Source organism: Camarhynchus parvulus, chromosome 2, assembly GCF_901933205.1.
Source record: "Camarhynchus parvulus chromosome 2, STF_HiC, whole genome shotgun sequence".
NCBI classification, from domain to species: domain Eukaryota; kingdom Metazoa; phylum Chordata; class Aves; order Passeriformes; family Thraupidae; genus Camarhynchus; species Camarhynchus parvulus.
The window spans coordinates 129,631,111-129,654,458 of record NC_044572.1 but is presented as its reverse complement, the minus strand read 5'-3'; the positions used below and the strand labels follow the sequence as shown (position 1 = coordinate 129,654,458).

The following is a 23,348-nucleotide window of genomic DNA, read 5'->3' as shown; positions in this document are numbered from 1 at the left end:
ACATTTAGAAAGAAAAAGTCATTAACTAATCCATATTTAATTTCTCTAAGAAACAAACTTAGTCAATAGACTATTAACTCCAGAACACATTACATTTTTATTTGTACATGATCATTTCAGGATAATTTTACCTACTGACATATATTTGTATCATGCTGCTACTAAACTACAGCATATTACTGTAAATTCCTTTTCAAGTTCCTTAACTCAGGAATAGCTAGATGCTTGAGGCTATCATTAAAAAAAAAAACCAAACAAACAACAGAATACCAAACACAAACAACCTACCCACACTACCCCAGGCAAATCAAACACCTTTCTCCCTCTACCCCATAGCATATTTTACAAGTTTTATGATTGTTTGAACAATATTCATGAACCATACTGTAACATGAAGAAGCCTTCAATTCTAGCACATTCCATACAAAACTAAATTCATGTTTTGAGGAACAAAAATATCCCCTATTATTAACAGAAAATATGTGCTGACCCACTGTGGCATTCAGTAGCAATTTGCATCTGTAAGGCTTATTACCTTTCAGACCAGGGAGACAGACTGATATGCTTTCCAGTTTAAAAGCTCCAGTTGCTATTAATTCAAAATGACATAGCTGGTCTATATTTTATTTGTATTTCATTTAAGCATTCAGCTTTCTCTACATAGCTCTGTTGCACTGAAGCCACATCTATTCAGGTATGAGGAATCAGGAAAGCCACTTGCTATATACACTGGATCAGACTGCATGCAGTTACATGTGAAAGTGCACTGTAAATTTACAGTCCATCTGAGCAAAGATTTCTAAAATTAACATGATGATTTCCTGTATATTGTTATAGCATCCACTGCTTTAAGGAGAAAAAATAGAAGAATATGCTTCTTTAGAGATAAAGAAGATTATGATAATGATCTGTTAGAAATCCTTAGCAATGCAGACATCAAAAGTAACTCTACTCTCTTTAGGCATTAGTTATTTTCTTGAATAAGGCTGAAAAGCTTTTTAATTATTTCATAGAGCTGTTTGGGCTCAGAATAACCTCAAATTTGAGACAAATCAGAAAGGCCACAGAATACAAAACAAAATTCTTTGGTATTTTTGGCATTCTACTGCACTGCAATGATGCTTAAACCTCAATAGTAAGTCTTGCAAACCTGTACTGTAAAGATGCTGGAGTCCTTAACAAAACAAGCCCTTTCTTATCTGCTGGCTGGTTGTGTAACATATAAATTAACCCAGTCAAGCTAACAAAACCCAGTGCTTCTCCACAGCCTACAGCCAATGAAAAATCCCCTCGAGTGACATACCCCAAGACAGTCCTGGAGCAGTGGGAAGTAACATCTGGGAGAGCATCTGACCAAAGACCAAGAATGAGGTCTTCATGGTCCTCAGCTGCTTCTTCATCTGGAGTGCCTGCAGGGTCACTCTCTAGAGACTTCACATTATCCTTTTTCTTCTTCTTCTTCTTCTCCTCTTTTTGCTTCTGTACCTTGTCCTTGAATATGTCACGATGCTTGGGTTCTTGTGGACCACAGAAGAGTTTGTCTTTGCTTAGATGCAGCAAGTCATCTTCTGTTGGGATGCAAATCATGGCATGTAATTCAGGGTTCCCCTTTCTCAAGAGTGACAAATTGACCCAGACAAGAGCCCTTGGGTAGCTCATCAAAATTGGCAAAAACACATCTTCAGTCATTTCCTTCTGTCCCAGCCGAGAAATAAGGCGGATCCGCCGATCTTTCCCAGCAGTGGGGTAACACCAGGCTGACAGCTGCATTAGTAGTTTCTCACTCCTATTAAAAATTTTCAAAAGCAAACATCACAGATAGTTACTAACACGCAGTTTAACAGAAATCCAGGACCCCACATATCTGCAACAGCACAATTAAAAAAAGCCCTGGGGCTTTCTGTAACCTTCCAAGCTGGTAATTGTATCACTCTCAGCCTAAAAAGAACTTTGGTGAGTGGAACTCATGAGTTGTCTTCAGAAGGAAGGAGACATTATTTGTTAAAACCCTCAAAGCTTGTTAAAACCACAAACACTCTAAAATCTCCAGTGACACTAATGCAGTCCAGAACTTTCAGTGTTTTCTTCCCCTGGTAACCACACAAAAATGAAAGACCTGTGCTCAGGCACTTTCCAATACTGTTGCTGCCCTCATGTGTTGCACTGGAATGCAGGGGGTTCTCTGTTTTCTGGAGACCTTGTTAAGGAGTGCAAGAATCACCTGTGGTGATGTATTAGGGAAGAGAATGCAAGATGATTTTCACAGCCAACAGTCCTAAAGTCACAAATATGAGTCTCTAAAAGCTCCATCGACCTGGAAGCAGACAGAATATCTAAACTCTAAAAACACAGTAAACTCCAGAGTGTTAAACTTAAGACAATTTAAAGAGTTTTATTTATGTAGCCATCAAGTTTGCTGGAGAAAAGCAAAAGGATTTCCACCCAACAGTAGATTCTGATTTGTGACAAAACTATTTAATCTCACTGTATTTGGATGAAATAATTCTCTCATGTTAATAATCAAGGCTAAGCTCTTCCTTTCCCCAATTCAATACCAATAAAGAAATAAACATGTGTATAATTTTGTCATACCTGAGAACAATAAAGTCACTTCTCTTAGTTTCATCTCTCTCACCAAAATCTTGGGTGCTTGTAAGATCCTCTGTCTTTAGGGCACCTTCAGAACTTGTTATTTCCATGGTCTCTTCTGCCTCACCATTCTCAGGAGAAGCTTCTCTGATCACTTCTGCCTTGGGGCCACAAAGGGTCTGCCCTTCAGTTGCGCAGCAGTCAGGGTGTGGGGAAGAAGGACATAAAAATCCTCCGGAAGCTTTCATTCTTCCTTCCCAGTTCTTGGTCAGCTGCCCCCAAGGACAGATGAAAGGAGACAGAGTGCCCAGCTTGACATAATTTGCCCTTTTTGCAGGCGGACGTCTAAATGATAAATCAAATAAGTAGGTAAGAATATTTTCAAGATCAAGTATTTAATACAGAAAGGGAACGCACAATTAACTTTCTAACCTCACTGAACAACAATTTTAAAATTACAGTCTAGAAAATGCTGCTGTATTTATGTCTACTGTATCTTTTCAGCCATGCTAGAAACATCTACCTGCTGTGACTCACACCACCACCTTTTCCTCTGAACTTGTCCTACTTTCCCCTTCTATCTGGAAGGGGAACCAACACCAGTTAGTGCAGAGGACACTTCCAGCTACTCCAAACTCATGGTTAAGAGTTCTCTTTGTTGCAGTAAAAATGAATGCGATCTTCAGAATGCCTGATACTTAAAATTAGATACCAAAATGTACCACTTAATTTACTTTATTCTTTAACACTTGGTACATACTTGGACATACTCCTTTGCATTCTCTTACCTCCTCCCCCATTTGTTGCTTAGGGATCTCAAAATAGTGCTGTTTATTTTATTGCTATGCAGCCTTGTTACAGCTCTATAACTGAGCATGTCTCTGGGAATACAAGGGTTTAATTTATACACTCTGTTTAGCAGAGTTAAATTTATCTAGGATTCCTAAAACACTGGTGAAAGATCTCAAAAAGTCCAAGTCTAAATGAACACAACCACAGAAAATTAAGGGAATATTTTAAGCAGTATTCATTTTTGTCATTCTTACCATCAATTTTTAAATTAATGTTACCGTTTGAATTTTTCAAGAAGACTTGTTTCAAGTTCTTTGGCAAACTGCATTCCTGCCTGGCAATCTGGGAAATCATTTGGAGTGTGAGGTGTTCTTTGGTATTCAGAATGCTTTAATGCCTCTTGCAAGCCACCGACTCGTACACCTCGATATACCTGTTATAAAAATCAAACACCCAAAAAGTAACGTTTGAACCGATTCCAGGTTCCTAGCTGAAACAAAACATTAATGCCCAGAGGGTACTTCCTTAGAAAACTAAAAGTCTAACACTTAAGCTTTAAAAAATAAACTTAAGCATGGTTTCTACAGTTCTAAATGCTAATTTCAACAAAATAGTTTTTATGCTTTAAATTTAATCCTGCAAAACTATCAATAAAACTGAAGAGAATTTCACAGGTTCTGATCTTGGACACTGCCAGGAATGCTGTATTACTTCGACAACCACTACCCAGTGTATTTTAACCATACAATAGGTATCACTGAAGCTAAATCCCATGAACATTCAAAAGCATCATTTTAACTGCAGAAAGGTATAAAAACTGCCACCTAAACACTCAAAGCAGGATGCTTTAAACAGCATCAAAGGAGTATTCAAGCTGAACTCAAACTTTGTTTTAAGCTCTCTCCCAAATCAGAAGCGAATTTGATGACAGAGGTGTAGATAGCCAAGCTGGAAATTGATTAGCAGCAGGCACCAAATGATTTCTCTTTAGAGGCATATGCTTGTAGAAACACAGAGAGGTATAGCTTCAGCTCTCTCTCCTGACTCCCCACTGATTTGCTGCTTCTAGACTGTCATGTGGGCATAGTTGTATGTGGCCATAGCTGTCCTCCAACAGAAGACATGGAAACCTAATGTTTAAGTTTCAAGGCCAAGCTTCTGTCATGAACCAGTTCATATGCCATTTTTTGAAGTGAAATTTTGACCTGTAATTGGGAATTGGTTAGACAATGTGAAATACACTCTCTAAAATCAATGAATTTAAACTAAATTATAAAAAATATCAAATTTACTTGCAATTTGCCACCAAAGTTACTTACAAAAGGAATCCAGAAAGCCATGCCCCAGCCCTTTGGGAGATAGATATCCCAGCCACTCCCCCATCCTGGTCGATCTTCTCCAGCCATTTTCCCTGGCTGCTGCACCAACAGTATGGGAATCTTAGACTCACAAGGACCCAAATCAAGGCGTGATCCAGGTACCAGTAACTGAGCTCTCATATGGTTTAAATCCTGAGAAGGAGGAGATATTTCCCGTAAGTTAATAACCATTCCTCTTCCCTCTTCCAGATACCCTTCCAAGATACAGAGAAAAGGTGAGTTTACAGCTAGGAAAAATATAGTAAGTAATACACTATATATTTGAACAGAATTTCATCAAGGCATGAAAAGTTATTTTAGAAAATAGTATTAAGCACCCTTTTTCTCCTCTTCTTACTTCCATAGTCCTTCATAAAGAGCAGGTACAAGGTACAACATAGATGATGGAGGACAATCAAGTTTTGCAACTTTGTGTTTACACGCTTGTGCAGAACACCAGATTGAACAGGTGCTTTCAGTGTGTCAATACATGGAGCAAATCTGAACTATATCCAAGGAGAGGGGAAGAAGATTTGGTCATCAAACAGTTTCACATAAAGCATACTGGCACCGAGGTTTTGTCAATCACCAGTTGTTGTATCCCATTGTACCACATTAAAAATACATTTATGAAGAAACAAACCATCCAACTGCCTGTGTTTTATCAGGTAAACATTAGATTTCATGCCAGCATAAAAACACATATATATAAAAAGATTGTCATATATAAAAAGATTGTTCTGGTAACTGTCATGTGCTAGTGTAATATTTTTAAATACTCTGCTTTTTTATACTATGTCAGACAGTTTGAAAGCAAACAGAATTAAATTTCAGAAAGAATATTTAAAAAGATGTTTTTGCCATACAAATGTTTTCTCTTTCTGATTACAATGGTGCCAAAAGTTTATCACCTCCTGTGACTAAATCACCTTTTTATCCACGCACTTTATGGGCTGCCCTCCATTGTCAATGAAAATGTCAAGATAGGAGATTTCAAACCCACAACAGCAAACTTAAAGTTCTCTACAAATCACAAGTTATTGCCCAGCACAGCCACAGCACAGTATGCTGCAGTTCAGAAACACAAGATTTCTTTCCCTTCAGCTTCCACAGCTCTTTCATTCAGAATAATCATCCTGACTACAGCTAAAAACCAGTTATAGACCAGTCAGCCTGACCTCAGTACCTGGCAAAATAATGGAACAGTTTATATTAAGTGCCATCACAAAGAATTTACACGATGGCCAGGGTATCAGACCCAGTCAGCATGGATTTAGGAGGGGTAAGTCATGTTTAACCAACCTGGTCACCTTTTATGACCAGGTAACCCGTCTAATGGATGCAGGAAAGGCTGTAGATGTTGTTTACTTGGATTTCAGCAATGCCTTTGACACTGTCTCCCACAGCATACTCCTAGACAAGCTGGCAGCCCGTGGCTTGGACAGGAGCACTCTTTGCTGGGTTAGGAACTGGCTGCATGGCCGGGCCCAGAGTGGTGGTGAATGGTGCTGCATCCAGCTGGCGGCCAGTCACCAGTGGTGTCCCTCAGGGTTCTGTGCTGGGGCCAGTTCTGTTTAATATTTTTATCAATGACATGGATGAGGGTTTAGAGTCTTTCATTAGCAAATTTGCAGATGACACTAAGCTGGGAGCATGTGTCGATCTATTAGGGGGACAGAGGGCTTTGCAGAGGGACTTGGAACGGTTGGATGGATGGGCAGAATCTAATGGGATGAAGTTCAATGAGTCCAAGTGCCGAGTCCTGCACTTTGGCCACAATAACCCCCTGCAACTTTATAGGCTGGGGACAGTGTGGCTGGACAGTGCTCAGGTGGAAAGGGACCTGGGGGTGCTGGTTGACAGTTGGCTGAACACGAGCCAGCAGTGTGCCCAGGTGGCCAAGAAGGCCAAGGGCATCCTGGCCAGTATCAGGAATGGTGTGGCCAGCAGGAGCAGGGAGGTCATTCTTCCCCTGTACTCGGCGCTGGTGAGGCCACACCTTGAGTATTGCGTCCAATTCTGGGCCCCTCAGTTTAGGAAGGATGTTGAGATGCTTGAGCGTGTCCAAAGAAGAGCAACAAGGCTGGTGAGGGGCTTGGAACACAAGCCGTATGAAGAACGACTGAGGGAGCTGGGGCTGTTCAGCCTGGAGAAAAGGAGACTCAGAGGTGACCTTATCACTCTCTTCAACTTCCTGAAGGGTGGCTGTGGTGAGCTGGGGGTCGGTCTCTTTCTCCGGGCAACAACAGACAGAACAAGAGGACACAGTCTCAAGCTGTGCCAAGGGAGATACAGGCTAGAATTAAGGAGGAAGTTTTTCACAGAAAGAGTGATCAAATACTGGAATCATCTACCCAGGGAGGTGGTGGAGTCACCATCCCTGGATGTGTTTAAAAAAAGACTGGATCTGGCACTTGGTGCCATGATCTAGTTGAGGTGTTAGAAGATGGGTTGGACTCGATGATCTTAAAGGTCTCTTCCAACCTAGAAATTCTGTGATTCTGTAAAGGCCAGAGCCTTCCTGTGTCACTCTTTTCTGCTACACGAGTCAAGGTGATGTATGGAAATCCAATTCCAAACTTTTCTGTTATGTAAACCTACAACTACAGTCCCATGGGCAATCCAATAAAGCTTTCTTTCAATTGAACCCACGGTCAATGGCTGCGCAAGAAGATTATGCAAAGGCTACAAAAAAATCACGTCATGTCAGCAGCTGGACACTATGACATTAAGGAAGCTATTGATTAATCGTAGATTAATCTCCTTCTATGGACTCCATGAACCATTTCCTCAATGGTCATCCACCTACTGAGTTACCTGCTCTGAGATTTTATTTTCAGTGACGTTCTTACAGATGTCATGGTCCCAGATGAAGCTGTGAGCACAGTCTGCAGGTACACCTTTCAGGTACAGCTGCCTAACTTTATCATTATCTACAAAAGAAAAGAACCTTTAAAAAAAATTCAAACTATTTTTGTGGTTTAAGTACCAGATTACCAAAGCCACCTCTATATCATAATGAGCAGACAACCAAGAAAAGCCTATTAAAAGCTTGACAAGCATCCCTGCTTCTGGCACATCTTACTATTACATGTTTTTCCAAACACAAAATATGAAATCAACTGTTTTACTAACCTGGTATTTTCTCACCAGCGTTTCTTCTTAACAAAAGACATGACTGTTGGCAATGTAAACTAGATCTTTACACACCACCTTTGATATTCTGGAATCTGGCCTTTCTGGCAGAGTGTGAAGCTCAAAAGATTCAGTAAAAATCAGAAAGAGCAACATTATGAAGCCTGAAATAAGTCTGCCTAAGTAAACTTGTAAGAGAAGCAAGAGTTACCTGTAAGAAATCTACAAACAGGAACCATTTGTATGGCTATGCTTAGCCTATAACAATTACTTAGTTCTAGTTTCCTGCTCGGGATCCTTGCAGGCTGTGTGCTTCAACAAAGGGATTATCTTGCTTATGTCTGCACAAATAAACACTTGTGTACATTACTGAAGAAAAACAACAACTGCAGCTTCAAAATGGACTGCTGAAGTATTAAACAACCTATCTCTTCAGTTTTACAATCTAGGGAAAGCAAAGAAAATGTGTACCTACCTTTAGTGATCTAAGGAATAACAGCCTTCAATGTGCAGTACAGTACACAGTGAATGCTCATCCATTTAAGTAAAGTAATGCTTACCAAGAAACAATACAATGAACCTATTAATAGTTTTGTAATTAAAAACTTAAGAGGGCTTGCTCCTCATTTCACCATCCACAAAGTATTACATTTTAAAGGAGCATAACATGTTCCTTTAATATGTAGGATATCAGGGTTTGGTTTGTTTTTTAAAATTATTTAAGTATCTTTAAAAAAGGTTCTGCTAATTTTTCCAGGTAATGTAGACAAAGACTCAAAGACAGAAGACTTGGATTATTCAGTGGTACTAAAAGTACCTACCAATAGGTACTGCCAAACATAACTGCAATAATTATTTATTTAAAATCCATAGTCTTTAAGATGCACTCATTACAAAATTCTTTGCAAGAAACACTAACTACTGCAGCACTCGTGACAGTTTGGTGATATTACTGATACCTGCCATGCATTCTTGCTAATGAGCTAGATTTATTTGAGGAAAAGAAATGCAAAATAAATTATCAGATTACAGTGGCATTCCTTCAAATTAAGAACAATAAAACTAAAAAGGGAATCCTTGCCAATTAAGCAGAAGAATTCCTTTTCTGACCAAGAATTAAGAACAGTAAACTGAGCAGGATCCTAAGAGAGCTCAACACTCCTACAGGCAAAGCACATTCTGTCCGGAGAGAAAGCAAGTATTAATGCCTCAAAAGGATAAAAAGAGCAACAAAACTGTGTGTGGTGCTAGGGAATGCCTTCCTGACTAACAGATAACCAAGGGGGAAGGGCACATAATTACAAGCATAAGGCAAGGAAAGTACTTTTTTGTCTTCTGTGCAGAAAGCATTTGTGAACACCAGAATCTCTTTATGTTAAATTACTTAAACATGTTCTAGTTCCTTCAACTGCAAATTATTCACTGCAAATTTCTTTGCTTTTTTAACATTTCTTTCTATTACTACAGTTCAGGCAGCCTATCCTTGTCATATTCTCAGACTTCTTTGCAATTTCTGTATTCTATAATGGCATGAATATTTGTTGCCCCACTAGAGAAAGACCTTGTCATCACCACCACTCATCCCATATCCTCCTTATTACCCTAAAATATCCTTCTCTATCTTGGTACATTCCTTCTCTTTGATCCTTGCTGAACCTCGAGAATTTATTCTTTCTACTAAGCATACTATAACTCAAATCACAATCCCAAATCCTCACACCAGTTCTTACCTCTCTCCTGTTTTCTTCAGTCCATATTTTAAGATTTCTGGGGAAATAACCTTACTGATGAATAAGTTGCTGGTAATAGTGAAAGTAAGATGTTAGGGCTAGTACAGCAAATAGGAAGTTGCACTACTAAGCACATGAAGCTCATCAACAAGCTATTTCTGCTGGAGTCAATAGTTGGTGCTTAGACAATATAGGCAGATAGAAGAAGGCTTTGCTCCATTTCAAGCTATTGATTTGATTTGCACAGCTGATTATTTGTCTTAGAAGACAGGCCTAAGAGTTCTGTTTGAAAATTTTCCTTCCTCCCTTTCACAAAAAAAGAGAAACACAGCCCAGGAGCAGCCTGAGAGCCCTGTGTCTGCAGGGAGGGTGGGTATCAGGACAGCTGGGGACAGATACCTACACCTCTGCAAGAGGTGCATTTACAGGCATGGACCCAGGCTCTGTGTCTGCAGAAGGAACTTTAGTTCACATATCTTTCATGGTGTATTCTCCTTCTATGCATCTCACTCACTGATTATGTAGACGTTTCCCCATACTCCATGTTGAGTGTTTTTTAAGGCAGTAGAATTTGTTTTCTCCATACAAGACAGTAATAACATATCAAAAAGTCATAAGTGTACTCTAAACTGGAGAAAGGAACAGTACTAATGTGCAGTCATGTGGGAGTCTTGACTCCTGCCTGAAGAAGTAACGACAGTTGATTTGCATTAAATCTGATCAGCCTGTGTTCACACAGCTTGCACACATGCATATGCACTGAAGAGATAAAGTAACTTGGAAAGACTGAAATTACATTTGATTTGTTAGTGTGTTACTGACAGGGAAAAACTACACAGGCATATCTCAGAACAGCATTTTGGAAAAAAAAGTAGTATGAACAGACGTGTATCATTCCACAGACTACATGTATGACAATCCCTAAGCAAAGGTGATGGCCGTAACTTACCTAAACTATTCACTCATTTGCCAAACAATGCATCTTTAAATTAGTAAAGTTATCTAAGAAAATTAGTTGGCTTTTATACAATACTGAAGAACAAGAGAGGCTAAAATACATATGGAACCTGTATGCTAATGTATACAGTGCTATTTCAATCTTACTAGTATTAATCCTGATTGTACTTGAATGTCCAAGAAGCAAAAAAGGGGGAAAAAGTGCGGAATACACCAATGGTTTCCCTTTTATTGCTCAATAAACAAGATGTGATTAAGACAAATAAATTACTATTAACATTTTTAATAGAGGTCAGCTCACAATATTACTATGTCTGAGTAAGGTCACAACACAATCAAGGCTCAGAAAGTTTATGTAATTCTAAGGCTCATAAAATTATTTTTTTTTCAGAAGGGGGAAACAAAAAGCACTGAAATGGAACTACAGATCTTAGAAAAGTCTTTTTTTTGGGGGGCAAGTTCTACTGGAAGACAGTGGTATTGTCTGTCTTCTTTTGTCCTTCTGCTTACTCAAATTTTTCAGCTGTGTAACAGTAAGTTATTTAGCAGAACCTAAATTAGAAAGTATTATGCCATTTACCTTTCCTTGCTAGCTGAACAAGGACCTCCTCTTTCTCCTAAATAAAAGTCAGAGAGCACAGAAGCAGTTTTAAGTTCACTATGAAAAAGAAAAGACTCAGAAAGAAACAAAAAAGCAACACCAGCTTTTCTGAGTATTTGTGGTATGGAAGATATTTTGCAAGTGAAGGCAAAAAGATTTTGAAGATGGACATTTCTACCCAGCCAAAGGAAAAAACACAGAGGTGCTCTTGATTGCCTATCTTACACCATTACCTCTTTACCATGGCCATCCTTCCTGGAGGGAAAACCTGCTCCAGCAGTGGGAGAGAAACTACTATGAGACATTTAAAATACTTAAATGCCTTCTGTTGATCTTGCCTTCCTGAACACATCCTCACAGACATGACAAGCAGAATGAAAGCCATCAAATTACTTTCTGTAGCAGCTAACTCTTCTAGCAGCTCAAACCAGTATCTGTAAGCAAGTGCTACATATCTCACCTTACTTCTCAGCAGGAAGGAACCAAAGTAGAGGTCATGTATGCTGCAGCATTTCCAACAGGAACACTAATGATGAGAAAGTTAGCTGAGCAGAACTAATTAACAGAAAGGCTGCTCTAGATACAGAGGGTAGAATAGGAGGATGTAAGAACATGAAAATAGCAGAATTTTGCAAAGAGCTAAAAGTAACTGAAGTAGGTGTTCAACCTGACTTAAGTGATATGTGAGACAAGATTATCCTAGTGTCTTGCAAACAGAACACCAAGGAAATTCAGTATTTTGAAGTCTCTGGAACTTTCAATTTGTCCCATTTGTTACTGCTTGCTAGCTGGCTATCATGTTTCTTCTATTAGACGAGGCAGCCTGTGTCCAGTCAACCTAACTGAGAATGCCTACACTGTACACAAACCCCCCTATATCCTGTGCATGCTTTTGCACAGTTTTAGAGGACATTCACATCCATATGAATTTCAATTTTGCACTGAAACATTGTGTAAGTCAGCACTGAAATGAAAATTTCAGAAGTTATGCTTGCATCTTTCATTTTCTATCATAACCAGCACCTTGGCCATCTGAAATACTAATCCTGCAAAAGTAGTAACTTTTCTGCGGTGGAATTGCAACTTTCAACATCGTGGGCCTATAAACCAGAAATAGCAGATATCTTCTTTAAGAGAGAAAGAGGAAGACTAAACACCAAACAGAAACTTACTATGCAGCTTTTAGCACCTGGTTGGCCTTGCCAGGATTCGAACCTGGATCATCTGTATGGTCAGACAGAGGCTTCCATTGAGCACAAGACCAGCTTTGGTGCATGTCCCTCCCTCACAACTGCTGTTCTAAAACCTATGCAACTTTCAAGCTGTTTCTGTTCTGGGGCTCTGGAAATGGGAGATATTTTGAACCAAAACCTAGAGGAAAACAGCAAGAGACAATCCATAGAAGATGACAGTAAATGAAAACAACAGAAGAGAGAGAAACTAAATCTCCTCATATAATATAGACAAGGGATTTCACCTTGGTATTTTTCAAAGTCTGGCATGGCTTTTGTCTTCTTTTTTGGCAAATTGACTCGAGGATCTCCAACAGTGAGGCCAAGTATTGTACCTGGTGGCATATCTGATGGTGAGCTCATCCCTTTAAAAACACACAGATGAACATTGCCATGAAACCACCAATTAAGCTGTGATCTTTTCCTGCACTAGTATTTTGTGTATTTTTGCCTGCAGTGATGTGACACCACTGTAAGCCAGTGAAGCAATCCAGAATACTCTATTTAACATGTTTTGAAAACTCACCAATGCTTGTTAAATCTCCAGTAACAAAAAAGTCAACAAGAGCAGTGCAAGACTTGGTTTGCAATTACATTTACATTTAGCATAAAGTGAAGTCACTGTCACTCAATTCATTCTTTGCATTTGGCAAATTTCAAAGAACAACCAACCTTTGTTTTATACCTGTCTTCAAGAGGAAGGAAATTTAGAAGTGCTTTGTCAAAGCTTTTTCTCATCTCTGCTTAACTGCCTTACATTGGATAGACAGCTTGAGTACAGTGTGAGACCTACCAAAGTGCCTTACCTGCTTCAGTGCTAGAAATTGACAAGATATTGTTAACTTTATGATACTTTACAATTCAGCCAAATACACAACTGTAAATTTAGAAATGAACATATATAAACAAAGTATAATACTCTCACTTTGGATTGGAGGCTACCATTTTATCTGTGGATGTATTGTACAACTTATTGTCTTAATTTGAAGCATATGGTGAGAGTGAGAGTATACATCAGACTGCATATCCCATCAGCAATCCCAAATCTAAGTTCATGAAGATAACAAACAAGATTCAGTTTCTCTATAAAGAGTTTGAACTACACAGAGGATTTTAAATTCCCTTAAATACCCCCAACGTAACATTTTCAATTCTTTGCCATGCCCCAGCAAGTACCTAAGCACATTCTCAAAGGCATCACTATCTTGACCATCCAATAAATAAGCATGTACAAAACGAAGTCAACTTTATTAGCATGCCAATTTTGACAATTTTAAATTTCCCCCCCATCCACCAATAGCATCCACATGCCCAAATACCTTCCAATAGCTCAAAGATAGCACTTTGACATTGATGAAGAGATACTTTTTCAGAGTCCTTGCAGTTTTCTACCCACCAGTTATTCAGTTCTGTTTCTGAATCTGCCATCTCCTGGAAAACAACGTATTTAATTAAACTCAAATGGTTATTCATTATTTTCTATCAGTATGAATTCAGCCTCAGTTTGCCTTAAACACTATAGTCACTTTCCTCCTGTTCAAGTTTTAAACCAAAGTAATTTTTTCTTGATGAAGTATAGTCCTTTGCTTTACAATAATCTCTAATAAACTGTAACCTGTGTTCCAAAAATAAATAAAACAATCCACAATACTTCCTAATTCTGTCATTAATAATTTCTTACAGAAAGCCAGAGATTTCATGACCTCATCATGTTTGCTTCAAGAGACAAAAAAACCCCAAAAAATATTAAAACCACGGTGATGCTATATGCCAAGAAGTGGATGAAACACCTAAATCCTGGAGAAACTCCATATTTGATTGAAAACAAGTAAGTTTTTTGTACTTTACATGTCTTGCCCCTAGTTTTAGGTGCTCTAGCTCATTGCTTGAGAAACAGGATGTGTGGTTTGTCAAAAGGAATATTAATTATTTTGGACCTCTCAGCAGAAGCTACACAGCCTGCTCAGCACCACTGTTTTTATTTTCTTCCTACTTCCATTTAAAATCCAGGTGGGAGGTCTTCCTGAGAAGAAGATCAGCATTAGTCAAGAGGCTCAAAACACAGAAGCCACCAGGGTAATACATAGGTTAGCCTTTATGAAAGGAAAAGCTAGATAATTTACGGGTCTTTCTAGCAAAAAACAAGCTTGCACATTCTAAGAACATTACCAAAATTATGCTAACATGCAAAGTCAATTTCCTTACTGTTTGGACAGAAGCTGCCTTCAGGGTCTCTGTAAGGATGGAGTGTGATAATGGGCCGATCAGCCGGTATCTGAGAATCTCCATGCTTCTGTCACTGAAACAGGAAAGTTTCAGGTGAATGTACAATTGTACAACACACATTATTTTCTCCAGTACTGTTAAGCCAGAAATGCAGCCAATGTTAAGTGGTTATGGGCCACAGCTTCTAACTCTACTGGGAACAAACCTGATTGCAATGCCAGTAGTCTTTGAGATCCAAGAGTAGGACTGGAATGGATCTCTAGTGCCGTCACCAATTATTTTTTTCACTGGCACAGCCTTTTCTCCTTCTTTATCCTCCTTCTGTCTTTTATTGCCAAGGTTTGTAACAACTTCCACTTGTTTTTCCTCTTGAACTGATGTTGTAACAGGCTCAGAAATACAGATTTCTTCAGGCTCTGAACACTGAAAAATTGCTTTTAACTCCCTCAGTATGTCCTTAAGAAAAATGAAGTTTGGATTAGGATGATATGCAGTACACTACAAACCTTAAGTATACTTTTGAAAATTATACTCCATTATTTAATTTTCCTATGTGGATTTCAAGTAATAAAATTTAATTCTGCTGAAGTCAAGGGCTTGCTAAGAAAAGCTGAAAGTAATATTGAAAGTTGCTAAGAATTTGTTCTCTTGAAAATTAACATAAGAAAAATTGCCTGTGCACAACATTTTAGTTTTTCCTTTTTTTTTTTAAAGCTGATACCTAAGTATCAGAATGTAATTATCCATTATGATACTGAACTTAGCCTGCTGGGGGTGCCAGTGGAAAGGATGTAAATCAAGCAACATCATATTGCACATAAATCCTGAAGCAAGTGACACTAAAAATGTTTCCAGAAGCTCAAACACTGAACACCTCAGCAGCACACACTTTCTGTACAAGCTTTACAAAAACAAGTTGCAAAACATGAATATTGTTAAGAGTGGAAATAGTCTTCCAACTTTTAGTTCTTGAAGCCATGTATTATATCCACTTCTTCCATACTTTTCAGATGACCTCTTTAGCATTAATAATGCACAATACATAAAGAAGTAAGAGTTCAACTATATAGGAAATATACCTGCTTCAGAGCTGGATGCACCCAGATCCACAACTGTCTGTTTTCAGACCCATCCCTGGGCTTCCAAATAAAGGTAACAGGACCAAGCATACCCTCAGGATAGCGATCTGCTCGGTAAAGATTCAGGGAACCCTCGAATCTTCCAGACAGACAAGAAGCTTCTTGAAATGTCAGTCCTAAAAAAGAAGATACTTATTGAAGAACAAAATAATATCTTGTTTAATAAACAAAGTAAAATGGAAATTCAGCCTGGCTGCTGAGCGGCTGATGTTGTACCATAATTAGCTTTTATTAATAAGCTGCTGAAATAAAAATGTCCAATCCTACTATGACATCCTAATTACATTTTTCACTCAAAACCAGTATCAACTCTGTTACTACTATTGAGTAACTACTACTGATACATTACTAAAAAAGGAAGAGGATATGCCATCCTTTAGTTTATTCAGAATCTTTATTTTGAACTATATAAATTTTACCTGTGTCAATGCTACATATTCGAGCAAGTTGCTTCAGAAGCTCATTCTCTTTACCCTTCAACTCCAGGCAACAATAATATGATAAGTCCTGAAACAATATGATAATGTCAAAGTGAGGATAAATCTTTGAAGTGAGCCTGTTAAGAAAGGATCAGACAGGCTCTCACAATTTACACTTATGTAGAAATTTTTCATTCTATAAAATTTGCCAAAGTGAAATGAGTTTCTTTTTAACTTAAAATTAATAGCTGTAGGAAAGTGGTGAGACATTTCTCATTTGAGGGCCAACCTGCCTCTCAAACCAACAGATCAAAAAAGACATAGAATAAATTATCTCTCCTCGACAGCTGCTCAGGTAGACGATATAAGGATTCAGCTAATCTCTCAGCTCTTGAGAAAACTGAAAATGCAGTATTTCAGCAATACTTACCGTAAGACTCCTTAAAAGGTTCACCTTATTCTCTCTGAAACTTGCCACCCAGAATTACACTTATAAAATTATTCATTTCATACCTGGCAGTCTTATTAAAAGCTGACCCAACAGTACTTCACAGAGACAGAAATATTCATTATAACTAAGTAGTTGATTACTTCACCTTGGCAAAATATCAAACAAAAGATGTAGATGTGGTACCTGAAGAAGGCATTGCTTTGTCATGGCTCGGTAACAAGCCCTGTAGCTCTTCTCTGTAGGGCTGTTTCCTAAACAGTATCCCCATTTCTTTACCATATGAAATCTCTTTGCATGCCAAATATGGGTTTCCAGCCAAATATTCTTTCTTTGCCTGTGATTAAACTCTGCTACCAAATTTATGTGGCGTCTTCTAGCTTTGCGGCATTTAGTCTTTGACTGTTCTTTTTTCTGATGCACAGCTTTCTCTGCCTGTTTTTAGAAGAGAGAATATTGAAGGAAATCTCAAGACAAAAAAAATCCGAAAAGAAAAAGGCTGAAATATAAGAATACAGGAAGCACTAACATTAAGTTATACTATGTTGGATCACTCTTGAGGGTAACTAACTTTGAAATTTTCTATGCAAATCACATCCACAGAAGCGCATCAAGGTTTGACTGAAACCCATATATAAAACAAAATCCACACACATTCAGAAACTTAACAATGAACAGTAAGTGCTGCTACTTCCTGTGTGAAGTTTTTGCTACACATCAATATATTCACATGAACAAATCAATGTGACATGGAAAATGCCTGGAGGTTTGAGCTCATTCAGAAGCAGTACAGACTATCAGACAGACAGAAAGGATCCTATCAGTTCTACAACTCATAGAAGCTGAAAAGAGAGGAGTGTGGCAATATCCTGACAAATTCTTGATAACCAGACCTAACCAAGATCTGAACTATTACATATACATGCACAACTAGAGAGGAAGGCATGACTCAAGCAGTGTTTGATTTTTCTTTTTGTGAAGAAAAGTGGTACAAGGAAATAGGACTATAAGATATACAAAAAGATTCTTAGAATATTCTTTGTAAGCTCACCAAGAAACACTTGACAACAGACCACTGGTTATAACAATAGCAAAGGAAAGAAATTGACAGAAGATCAGTGCCAAGAACACTAAAAACAATGAAGCAACCCATGAAATCAAAACAGAACTGGGAAAAAAAAAAAGAAAATATCTTCCCATCAGACCCATCATTTATCACAGAGAAGGAAACACAAGCCACTGGATCAATGGTAGGTGACTGGTTCAGAAAGGCAATTACAGAAAAAGAAATGTGGCACTGTAGGTAAAAAATATACATCTTTAAGCTTACTGAAGAGATAAGAGATGGTGCAGGTAAATGTTTCAATGAATACGGTCATGATAAAGGATCTAAGACAAATGAAGAATGCAGCAGAATTGAAACAGATAACTTTGAAGATGTAGATCAAACACTGAAAAGTAATAAGAGTAATAGGCAGAACCTTTACAAAAACAAGTAACAGAGACATAACAAGCTGCAAGAAAACATGCAAACACATACGCCACAACAAAAGACCTGAAGACAGAAAATGTAGCAGAAGAAATACGGCTGCACCATTGCCAACTAAATAATCTCAAAAATCCAATGGGAGAGGAAGTGTGAGCATGTACACAGAAGTCAGAAAGGCTGTCATATGAAAGGAGTTAAAAAAGCAGGACACAAAAGAACCAAACATAAACATTAGAGAAATCTAGATTTAAACAAGGATAATACATAACTAACTAGGCAAAACAGCCCATGCCTTCTTCCTTCAGTTACCAGAAAACAGGCCCAAACTGCATCTCTTGTCATCTCTGACAAAGCAAAAAGAATGTGAACCAAAACAGTAAAATGAGATACAGGTTGTGAAAATCCAATAAAACACCCTAACATGTAATTTGTGTGGGGCAGGGAAGTATCCAAAACGACTTCTGAACCATAAACAATCATCTTCAGGAACTCAGGGTGGAGGGGGCAAGGTCTCAACTTAAAAACAACACAAAAGAAAAAAAGAATGCAAAGAATAAATTTATCAGTCAACCTTAATACACAGAAAATTTACCAAGTAAACTCAATTGGTCACTTTAAGAATTCTGAGAGATGATAAAGTGATCAAAGCCAAACATTGGGAAGATCATTTCCCAATAACATCCTGCTGAACCAATTTTTAGTTTTCATTTTTAAATCCACAGGAAGGTAAGTAAGTGGCAAGTAACCCCATAGGCATATTCTGACTAAATGCTGAGATACTGCCACAAAATGAGTTCCATGAGCTGTTAGGACTAGTCAGTTACTAAGTGTTAAACCTCATGCAGCCTGCCAACAACCCCAGTGTATCCCTCACGTTCGAGCTGTAAGACCTGAACCATGGCGTCAGCTGCGCTAGCTTGATGCTGGCACAGGCACATCCTAAAGCTGTGCTGGGGCACAAGGCAGACAGGTTTTACTGAGGACTCTTGGACCACCTGGGACCAGCGCACCACCTGAACAACCTCTACTCTAAAAGAGTGGACTCTTTCATCACTACTCTAATTTTTCAAGATGTCCAGTAATCACAAAGCCAGGTGGTTAGTGAGACTTATTTGAGCTACCACCTGTAATTGAGGTGTTCCTGCATTAAATCCAAATGTCAGTCAAAGTTTAGGATACTCAAGAAGTCTGGCAGAAGTTCAGGTCTGAACATTAACAACTACAGAGCTGAACACTGTGTTTTGGCTTTGCCCACTAGATGAAATGCTGTAAAACACACTTATACCTCTTTCCTGGCCATCTCTTGGAGCCGCCTGGGTAAGCGTTTAACGTTGTGACTCATTGCTCGCCTCCGCATGTGCCTAGGGAGGGTCTGGAACACCAGAGAGTTGGAAGACTTTTGTGAAACTGCTTTCAACATGGCACTGATCTCAGCAGCACGAGCTTGAGCAAAGGCAGACACTGGAATGAAAGAATTGCATCAGAGCATGTCAAACAGCAAAAAAACCAGAGGACGATACTACACGTAAATTATGGAATTACTTCTACTACAGCAGTCCAATATCTTCTTGACATAAAAGTAAGTACTGTACACTGTCACTGAAGAAATTTCAGTTCTTTATATATCCTGAAGTTTACAGATATGGTCAAGCAAATATTTATACATGAATGAATCTCAAAGATGTTTAACCAACAATTCCCATTTGCATTACATACTTCTTTGTTAAATTAGAATAGCAATCTTTTCAGGTGGTATTCAGGGAGATGAAAAAAAACCTTTAGCATGGAAAAAAAAATGGAAGCAGTCACATATCACAGACTGTTTTGAAACGATGAAATAAAAATCCAGAGCTTGATCTCATTCCATGTTTATGGAAGTGTATCTACTATCACAGCACTGCCATATTTTGCAAAGCTGATTTGCTCTCCTAAATAAACCTTCTGTTAGACAAATGCTATATTTAACTTAAACCATGAGCAAAATCAGTTTCACTGGCTACATTAAAAGCAGATGACTGTCAGTACTCATTTTGCTGGCAAGCAGCAACCAAAATGCATATTCCCTCACTACAAGCAGGTCTTGACTTTTCCACTCCGAAGTCTGAAAGGACCCATTGAACAACAGCTAATCACTAATTCCAGTTCACAACTACTTCTGTGTTTTGGAGAAAATCAGGAAAAACAGAAGAACATAGCATCAGTTCTAATTTTTGCTCTTGCGTAAAAACAAAGACAGCAAACTTAATCACCAGCAAATTGCCCTGGACAGATAAATTATGACCTTTTCACATATACAAACCCGTTATGTATTTTGGCATCTCCTCAGATACACTCTGGTGTCCTCCTTGCCATCCTCCTCTGCCTCTGCCTCTCTCTCCTCTACTTTGCCCCTTTGAAAAACATTGGTCTTTCCTGTAAGAAGGCCCAGATGACTGATTTGAAAATTTCTGCTGCTGCTGCTCAAAACGAACATCTCCTGGAAGGTTTAGAGATGAAAAGAGGTTAGAGAAACACAAAGTAGTCTGAGTAACCAATACTTCTATTAGTCTTTCCTCATAAAACTGCATTGCAGACTCCTATTATATTTACTCCTTGTAACTGCAAAAGCCACCAGAAATCAGAAGAATTACGTTCTTTCTTACAGGAATAAATAAGAATTTTACACTGCCCTGAAGCAAACTTGTGGTAGAATAAGTAACTTTTGCATGCTCTGAAAACGATACACAATCCAGACTTTGCCTCCAAGAGTCAGAGCAAAATCAGTCCATGCAATATCATAGTGATTTTTAATACTGTCTTGTCAGAGTTTTAGTATCAAAACAGCAAAGTTATTTTTTCCCTTTGCCTAACATATATTTCTTTTAGAGCAATAATTAAGGTAAGCATGATACATGTATGTTGGTGCAGTAAGTTACTTGTCTGGTACAAGCACTTAAACAAATACTGAAATTAAATAACTGAAGCCTACAGTAAAGCTTTCTAAGGTACAGACATACCTTTCAGGAGTGCTAAGCACCTACCAAGTACCTAAAGTTTCAGAGGGCCTTGAAGTCCTTATTCAAACAGCAGTGTACATTCAGCCTAACAAATACTATATATTAGTTTAGATAACTTTATGTTCAGTTAAGCCTTAGTTAGGATTTCTACTACAATTTGAGATATGGTTCTCAGGCAGTTCATGCTGGACAATCCAACCAAAAAAGCTGCAGACAGCCATTCCTATCACCCCAACCACCACATCAAGACAAGTGCTTGAGAGAACAAGGGACAATAGCATTCAGGGAGCTTCTCTAGTTAAAATCAAAATCATTTCTGTGTGTCCACAGAAACAGAGTGAGAGATTAAAAAAAACAGTTTTCAGGTTGATCAGCTTCTTAAACAAGCCTGTCCCTTTGTCCCAAAAATGCTACCATTGGTGTGAAGACCAGCCAGGAGCATCTCAATTTATGAGACTTTAAAAGGCAAAGAACGTCTTTTTTCCATTTAAAATAAGCAAGAAACTGAAGTTTTATGTTTAGCAGCAGTACTGTTGTAGCCTGCTGCAACCACACATCATGCAGAACTGCAGTAATACTGCAGAAAAAATAATTCGGTGTAGAGACAGAAATTAGCTTTTATGTCCTGACCTGTTTTACATTTGCCTGAGAGGAGCATTTTCCAGACACTGAGGTGAAGGTGAGAAGGAAATAGCTGGGAAAGAGGGATGGAAGCTGTCTTAGTCAGCAAGTCTTTGTAGGCCTACAGCCCAAAATTAACTCATATCACAAACACACCCTCTTAATGAAGGACATAAAAATTATAATCAGAAGACTGTTTGGCAAAACTATCACTGACTTAATAACTAAAAAAGAACTTAAATTATTTTAGCTGCTGTACAGATTCACAATTTTGTAACTTCTATTTAGGATTTTGCTTTTCTGTTTCTACAAAACAGCTCTGTAAAACTGTGATACTGACACTACAGAAGGATGCTACATGGATGAAAATCCATGCCTTTTAACAGAATGGAAAAACATAACCATGTAATCTTGGAAGTTCCCTGCTACAAATGAAGTTAGAAAAATGTATTTAATCTAGTAGTACTCCTGTAATGACATTCCAAAAATCCTCAGACATGGCTGAGCATAATTTGCTATGTCATTCTGTCTGCTTAGGAACTCTTCAGTCACCTAAATACACAGTGACGCTTAAGGGTTTTTTCATTCAATCACAAAGATGCAATTTGTCAACTTCTGAAGGCCTCACAGTAAGAAGCCCTTTTCAAGTGGTGTTTTTCCCAGAAATAACGTAGGTAACAAAATATCTAAATGGGAAGGTGGTGGTGGAAATTGAGGTCCGATTGAAGCATAGAGGACGCAGGTCAAACCTCAAAGACAAAAAAAGCATCTAGCATACAAACTGACAGGATCCTTCAGTCTTTAGCTGCAAAGGTTACCTGTGTACAAAAAGCTCCAGCAATAACCCGGGACACTGCCATTTTAGGGACATGCCTTGCTGCCTCCTGCCAACACCCTTCACAGATACAGGAGCCACAAGCCCCAGGAGGCAAACTGGCTGGCCAGGCACGTCTGAGGGAAAACTGGTGCATGAGGGAAAACATAGCACCAGCAGACTACACCAGCCCCTCCTGCAGCTCCCACGTCTGGCGGAAAACCAAGGGAGAAACTGGATTTGGTATAACATCCAAATTCACTTTACGACTGGGAACTGTAAGGATTTGTTATGTAACCGAAGGGATGATAGAGAGAAGGGCATATTCACAGAGTACAGAATAGTTTGGGTGGGAAAGAGCCTCTGGAGCCCATGCAGCCCAACCCCCCGGCTGAGGCAGGGTCATGCAGAGCAGGTTACACAGAACGGGTCCGGGTGGGTTTGGAATCACCTCACACAGGGAGCTCCCACAGCCGTACCTGGGGTGGGGCAGGCTCTGCTCCCGCCGCCGCCGAAGGGCCCCGGCTCTGCGGGCAGCGTGACGCTGGCCGGCTGGTTCCTCATCTTCTTGGCTCGCTTCTTCTCCCGCGCCCCAGACATCTCCGGCGGGGGTGCGGAGCCTCTCCGCAGCGGGCAGAGGAGGGGAGAGCTCGGCGGGCGCGGCGGCCGCAGCCCCCGGCACCAGCCCCGACGCGGCGCTCACGCGCGGCGCGGCCTCCACCGCCACACGTGGGCACCCACGCCCAGGAATCGCGCATGCGCACTCCCCCTGCACAGTCCTGAAGGACTATGTTTCCCAGAG

At 39.2% G+C, this 23,348-nt stretch overlaps 1 protein-coding gene across 1 annotated transcript; it reads right to left on the bottom strand.

The window, feature by feature from the left end:
- Positions 1-112: 112 nt before the first annotated feature.
- On the bottom strand, positions 113-23,282 carry POP1 (POP1 homolog, ribonuclease P/MRP subunit). The gene is made up of 15 exons (XM_030943646.1): positions 23,026-23,282; positions 20,415-20,591; positions 19,401-19,576; positions 16,813-17,061; positions 16,179-16,266; positions 15,700-15,875; positions 14,826-15,076; positions 14,600-14,693; positions 13,714-13,825; positions 12,640-12,759; positions 7,557-7,672; positions 4,701-4,892; positions 3,660-3,814; positions 2,593-2,934; positions 113-1,786 (listed from the first exon to the last, which is right to left on the bottom strand). Exons 1-15 carry the CDS (start codon positions 23,144-23,146, stop codon positions 1,123-1,125), a joined length of 3,033 nt encoding a protein of 1,010 aa, XP_030799506.1. The 5' UTR covers positions 23,147-23,282; the 3' UTR covers positions 113-1,122.
- Between the last annotated feature and the right edge of the window lie 66 nt (positions 23,283-23,348).

Bases quoted from the DNA above. Each gene is read 5' to 3' on its own strand.
- POP1 (XM_030943646.1), bottom strand. From the start codon at position 23,146: ATGTCTGGGGCGCGGGAGAAGAAGCGAGCCAAGAAGATGAGGAACCAG. The intron at 16,267-16,812 runs GTACCACATCTA...ATATTGTTTCAG, and splicing joins CAAAGCAATGCCTTCTTCAG to GACTTATCATATTATTGTTG. The intron at 2,935-3,659 runs GTAACATTAATT...TTTATCATTTAG, and splicing joins CTTCTTGAAAAATTCAAACG to ACGTCCGCCTGCAAAAAGGG.